Source organism: Hordeum vulgare, chromosome 3H (assembly GCF_904849725.1).
Source record: "Hordeum vulgare subsp. vulgare chromosome 3H, MorexV3_pseudomolecules_assembly, whole genome shotgun sequence".
Lineage (NCBI taxonomy): Eukaryota > Viridiplantae > Streptophyta > Magnoliopsida > Poales > Poaceae > Hordeum > Hordeum vulgare.
The window spans coordinates 80,452,632-80,459,180 of record NC_058520.1 but is presented as its reverse complement, the minus strand read 5'-3'; the positions used below and the strand labels follow the sequence as shown (position 1 = coordinate 80,459,180).

The window sequence follows — 6,549 nt, the reverse complement described above, 5'->3', positions numbered from 1 at the left end:
TAAGTCACTTATATTTACTTACATTTAGTATAAAAAAATTGTGTCAGATTTTTGTGTGTGTGCCTATGTATGCTGATGTGTATGAACTACACCATGTATATTAAGTATGGCAATTTTATTCACGGGTACGGGTACCCACGGATACCCTACCCGCATAGACAGGGTATGGACATAGTTTTATACCCATGGATAGTACCCGTACTCAATCCGTTAAGTCGTGGCTATACCCATGGATATCATACCTTACCAATTTATATTGACATGTGAACCTTACCCCTAGAGCTCAAATATATGTGCAAGGATCGATTAAGACAGGAGTTGGACGACTCAATTTAAATTGAGATAATTGTCATGTACTCATCTACCTTTTATTGAGTTGAGATAATTGTTATCTATCAAATGTGCTATCGATGAAAGTAAAATTGTCAAAGACGTGTATGTTGATCTAACCGTTGGGTATCCAATGGGTATGGAAACCCGTCAGGTATGGGTATAGGTAAAGTTTTATACTCGTGGTTACGGGTATGGATAGAATTTTATATCCATTGACTACATGGATATGTGTATGGTATTGCCCTACCCGCCTCATATCTTACCCATTACCGTCCTTATGTTGTATGTTTATGTTTCTATTTTTGTTTCCTTCAGTTTATGATTCTTTGTACTATCATAATAAAAAGAAAATATGGTTCTAACGCTTATAAGGGAGTCAACTCATAACATTTGAAGTATCACGCAAACTGTACAATTTAGATTTACCTTTGTCTTCATTCTTGAGAACGAAATTAATTTGTTCACGGATGCAGTCCTTTTCACGGTGTATGTTAACCAACACTAGTAGAAATCGAACATTATATCCTTACTTAATTATCTCTTGTGGAATACTCCTTTTTCCAAATAAAAGCTAAAACCACAACTTTAGGATGGAGGAAGTACAAGTGTTAGACTCAACATGGGAAAAGAATGCCCAAACCGATGTGTATGTATAGAGCAAAATTAATGGTACACAGCAAAAGAAATGAGTTACATAAAATAATTGAACAACTTACAAATGACTTGTACTCCCACCGTTTCATAATACTTGTCATGGTTTTAATTCAAACTGAGTACAATTCACCATAAACAACTCGTCACAAGGACCTATCCATCTGTGATTGTATGGTTAGGAGGACAGTGATATTGCCAACTCACCGGGGTTTAAATTCTAGACTTGACATTGGTATTTCATTATTTCTAGATTTGTTTCAGGTTTTCGGCAATGTTCGTTCATTGGACATTCCCGTGATCCCGTCGACCGCAAGGCGTAGTGACTTTGTAGAATCTTATGATGTTATGTTGCCCCGGTCTCTCGAAGGTGTTCATAAGAATAGAATGTGCATGCTTTCATAGAGATACGTGTATACTTGTGTACAATGGGGGAGCCAGGAAATAAAAATCAAGGGGCCAAATGACTCAATCTCTTGATAACAAGGGCCAAACAATATTAATACATGTATTTTTGTCTAAATTTTGCATGGTTCATCTACTAATTAGCGGCAAATCAGCAATCTTAAGGGAGACAGGCCCCTGCTGGTCCCCTGTCTCCGCCATTACTTGTGTATGTAAGTGACTTTAATTGTACTGTGTTCAAATAAATAAGGACCTACATGGTTTAATCTTGCATTATAGAGATGGTAGAATTGTACTGTTTAATTGTTCGGTAGAAAAAAAACATACTCCCCCGTTCCTAAATATAAGTCTTTAAAAAGGTTTCATTAGTGGACTACATACGGATGTATATAGACGTACTTTAGTATAGATTCATTCATTTTGCTATGTATGTAGACTTTTAATGAAATATCTTAAAAGACTTATATTTAGGAACGAAGGGAGTACATCACACTGATACCATACATTGGAAAAGAAAAAATTTATATATCCATCATACAATAAGAAACACACGTTAACTTTGTTAGTTAACAACCCCTCGCAAATAAAAAGAACTTTGTTATCCACCATTAAAGATCCAAGTAGGTATGACAAACGTAAGCAACTAAACATTGACAATTTATAATTAAACAGTAATACAAACATCAGAAACCGTGTAAAGTATCCAAGTCTCATATTACAAAGGTCGTGGCAACACATCAGTCCTCCTATAGTCACTACCGCGTTTCTCAACCATGCACACCACTGCGCTTATTAACTGTCCCACAACTATAACAACCTGCTATTTTCTGAAACACAAGTTCTGAATCACCAAAGGAACCACCAAACCGAGGCCACACACCGGAAATGCAGGACGCAATCTATGTGGTGAGGATGGGGGGAAGGTAGTCCGACTTGGTGCCGAGGATGCGGGCCCGGGTGTCGGGGAAGAACTCCATGCCAGGCAGCTCCGTCACCACGCCGTCGTTGGCGACACCAATGGGGTAGCTCAGCAGGTGGCCGGGGAGGTCCTGCTCCAGGTCGTCGCTGGAGTATAAGTCCCAGTACTTGTCGGCGATCCTGTTCACCTTCTGGACACACTCGACGCTCTCCGGGCGCTGGAACACGTCATCCAGCATACCTAGGTGCTCGTACCACAGCGCCATCCGGAAGCCGTGGATCTGGCCCCGGGCCGGCTCCCTGTTGGCTAGATGGTATGGCTGGTATGCGCCCATGGCAATCTCGGAGTCCCGGGCGCCGTCCATTGACCTTTGGTTGATGTTTGCAGACCCAATGATGATGTACTCGTCATCAACTGAGAATGGAAGAGGTGAAGTTAGTAACTCAGGCCAAATAACTTATTTTTTAGAAAAGGAGGATGACCCCTCGGCCAAGTAACTGGATCCGTTCAATCCACAGAAGAGAACAATACAATCGGTAGCTCAGTGGTTTGCCAACAGGAGTAACTAAACAGTGATATTTTATTTTATTATAAATTCAAGAGATAAATCAAGAGCCAGAATGCAATCTTCAAAGGAAATACAATGTTAGGAAGCATATGACAGGTACAATTTAGATAATCAATTCTTTGTGAATATTAAAAACTGAAACCTCTAATCTTTCAAGAAATGAAACTGAATTTGAGTTGCTATTAGTTTTCCCAATGAACGAACCATGTATGGATGAACAGATGAAAACATTAGACAATGTGCTGCTTCAACAAGCTTTAGATATTAAAAAGAACATGCAATCCATTCAAAACCTTGATATTGAAATATAATGCAACCAACAGATTAAGTAGAACTGAAGAAGTACCTATCATCATTTTGGTATGAACGTAGATCATGAACCTCCTAGCCTCTTGAGCACGAATGTAATGAGTATCAGGTTCTGGTTGCTCCTGGGGTTCATATTCCCCATCCTGCTTCACCTCCCGGTTACCTAGGCAGAAGAAAGTGAGGTATTCCTTGGGGTTTGCTTCAATTCCCTTTGCCTCAAGAGCTTGTGTGATGTCAGTGTACATCATCTCCATTGTTCTCCTTTGCCAGTCCAGAATTGCTTGTACAGATGCACTCTCTGGAACGCCCTCAGGCCACATTGGCACCACAACATAAACAGTAAACCGTTCCCCAGCTTCAATCTTACTGACAATCTTCAACGAAAGCTCCTTAGGAATCACATGCGGAGCACCAATTTCTTCAGGCTTGATTCCTTCAGGTTTCCAGCAGTAGGAGCTTCCAAGGAAGTACTGGTTCTCAATGTAGATGAAGTCCTTCGCCCGCCGAATGGCATTGATGTATGCATCCTGGATGCTCCTGTCAATGATTTGATCCTTTCCACTTACAAGCCCAGCCCTGGCAGCTTCCTCGGGAGTGTCAGGGAAGCCAAAAGCAGCACCACCATCAATAGATCTGAAGAGCTGGACATTCCATGTATCTCTGTCCTCTGGGAACATGACGGGAGATGGGGGGATAATTATGTCAGAGAGATCCCTGAGCTGCACGAGAAGATCTTTGCCACCCTGCTTTCTCCATCTCTGCTCGAAATTGTAAAGAACATCCCAGGCAATTGGACCTTCCAATCGTGAATGGATATCATGCCATGGCTCTCTTGGGCCACCTTTGGTGATGGAAGCAGTCCCAAAGTTAGGCTGGTGGAAGTCATCATGGTGGACAGTGTCAAGTGTCCTAAACAAGGAGTGGTACTGAGTGTCATATCTTCCGTCGCAGAGGTCAATGCCACCAACGAAGCTGAGTATCCTCCTTTGCTCGGAGCCCTCGCTTGGCAATGCATCGTCAACACATACTATCTTCTGATGGTGCGTGAACATGGTTGAGATCTGCAGATCCTGAACAATGCTGCCTGAATCATCGGGGTTACGAGGGCACAGAACACAGTGCACGTCCGTGCCTTGAAAGTAATTTGCAGTCTCCTCGTCATGGGTGGCCATCAAGCCATCTCTCTTCAGCAAGCTAACAGAAGTTCTATCATCCCACACTAGCATAAGGACCCGGACGCCTTCGCTGGCCTTCCTCTTGAGCAACTCTCCGAGAGTGACATCTCCTCCAGGTTTCGGGCGATTGGTGTCCCTAATCAAGGTGATCTCAGTGTGCACAGACCAGCCGGTGATGTAAATCAAATGCTGAGCATTGCTTATGGCATCAAAGATATCTTCCCAACACCTGCCAGGCTCATAGTTCTTGCCATCCGCAAGCGGGATATTGGGAATAAAGTTGTCTGGGACATGAGCATCTTGGTACAATGTAACCTTGCATCCTTGCCTCTGGGAGAAGAAGGTGTAAGGAACACCAGGAAACTTGACGCTCCGGACACCCATAGCCCAGTTGCGGTCCTTCTCAACGCCAAAGTACTGAAGCTTCACATGGACCTTGCTCTCACCAACAGGCTCCCGGTTCTCATCACAGATTTCAAGCCACCTGTCGATCTCCTCTCCTTCCAGGAGCTCTCCGACAGGCAGGTACGCCCTCCCAATGAGGGTCGCCCCGATAGCGTTGTCGGCCTTCACGGTGAAGATCACATCGGCGGCAAGGTGCGCGCAGTAGATGTGGAAAGACTCGTACCAGCGAGGGTTGACAGGCTCGTTGCTCAGCATCCTGGTACGCCCAACACGAGTTTTCTCAAGATCAATGGTGGCATATAGCTTGGAGGTGCCTTTGCCGACACCGACGGTGTCTTCAATCCCCTCCACAAACTGTCAAGATAAACTTGATGTGTTAGAACATGAAGAGTCATATCATGGACATGGCTACGGAAACACACATTGCATACACCAAACTGTGAATCCAGACAAACAATTCAGGGAGTGAAGATGTAACCATGATCGGGCCATCCTTTAAATTACTTGGCAACTGTCTTACTATCATGGTCATCTGTGAACTGTGGTAGGCGCAGGCACATAAGCAAACTCTAGCAATGACTCTGGATAAAAAGTTACGCTTTGATTCTCCGTATTTTCAGTTACTTTTTGCTACTACTAGTAAAAAAATGGCTCCCTAACCGCACCATTTTACTAAGTGTTACTGTAGACTAGCACGTCTCGTGCGGCGTGGTAACGATCAATCGATTCGGCTCTGACGGAAAGAGAAACCAGAAATGATCCGTGAGTAGGAGGACTGTATGAGTACCTTGCGGATGAACTTGGGGGCGCCGCCGCTGGCGCGGCCGGGGTGGGAGAGCGACGAGGCCTCGAAGATGGTGACGTGGAGGTTCCCATGGAGCAAGATCTGAGCCATGGCGACCGAAGGACCCCTCCTCCGCACTCCTACGAGTCACCTGCCTGCACACCAACACACGCAGAGATAGCGGTTACCTACCGAGAGCCGGGGAACCAGGAAAGCGCGCGGACCGACCGAGACCGCCACCGGCAGTCAAACCGAGAGCGGCGGCAGCAAGCAAGCAATGAACAGCAATAGCCGCGCACAGAGAGACCACGGCGCACCACAGCGGCAGCACAGCACAGACCAGAAGCGGAAACGCACCGCACCGACGGGCAGGAGCAAGTGGGGGAAGCGAAACCGGCGGATCCGGCCAAGGGAAACGGCACACGTACGGCACTGCCGCGGCACTAAGATTAAGCGGCGAGCGAGCAAGAGAGATAGATGGGGGGTGGTCGGAGTCGGGGAGAGAGGCTTACCACCACCACCACCGCTGATGAAGAGGACAAGACAAGAGGAAGAGGGAGACGAACGGGAGGGAGGGAGGCAGATCCGATCGGGCGGTGATATACAACTGCAGCTGTAGAGTTTTAGACGTGGGAAAAGAAAGAAAACAGCAACGCGGGGAGGCGATTTTTCTTTCCCTCCTTTCTTTTTTTTTCTTCCTTCCATTTCCTACTGTAGTTTAGCTAGAGGGGCGCACGCGGCGGGCACGTCACGGGATAGTAGCGATCAGGGCCGGTTCCCCCGGATACGCGTCGTCGCCGCGGATCTCGAGCACGGAAATCAATTAAGAATGGGATGGGATGGGATGGGATGGGATGGGGAGGGAGCTATCCGTACTCCGCCCGTCGCGAGCAACTAGTTAATCCATGGTTTAGCCACCACGTCCCGGTCCAATCATCCAACCCCGGTGGCCACCGGTGGCATTCGTGACGATGGTCTCTTGCTGCGTAGTTTAGAGGGA

General features: G+C 46.0%; 1 protein-coding gene across 3 annotated transcripts; it reads right to left on the bottom strand.

Moving 5' to 3' along the window:
* Positions 1-2,025: 2,025 nt before the first annotated feature.
* LOC123443052 (phospholipase D alpha 1) lies at positions 2,026-6,343 on the bottom strand. Of its 3 annotated transcripts, none has more exons than XM_045119283.1 (4): positions 6,062-6,343; positions 5,553-5,704; positions 3,223-5,119; positions 2,026-2,722 (listed from the first exon to the last, which is right to left on the bottom strand). In XM_045119283.1, exons 2-4 carry the CDS (start codon positions 5,658-5,660, stop codon positions 2,289-2,291), a joined length of 2,439 nt encoding a protein of 812 aa, XP_044975218.1. In that variant the 5' UTR covers positions 5,661-5,704; positions 6,062-6,343; the 3' UTR covers positions 2,026-2,288. The 3 variants fall into 3 exon arrangements, with proteins under 3 accessions (XP_044975218.1, XP_044975220.1, XP_044975219.1); XM_045119285.1 differs by having other exon boundaries at positions 6,065-6,343; XM_045119284.1 differs by having other exon boundaries at positions 5,907-6,068.
* Positions 6,344-6,549: the final 206 nt, after the last annotated feature.

What these genes read in the sequence shown, in the direction of transcription:
- LOC123443052 (XM_045119283.1), bottom strand. Translation starts at nt 5,660, where the DNA reads ATGGCTCAGATCTTGCTCCATGGGAACCTCCACGTCACCATCTTCGAG. An exon ending in CCCCCAAGTTCATCCGCAAG is followed by an intron (nt 5,120 to 5,552) that starts GTACTCATACAG and finishes TTATCTTGACAG; the next exon opens with TTTGTGGAGGGGATTGAAGA. An exon ending in TCATACCAAAATGATGATAG is followed by an intron (nt 2,723 to 3,222) that starts GTACTTCTTCAG and finishes TTCCATTCTCAG; the next exon opens with TTGATGACGAGTACATCATC.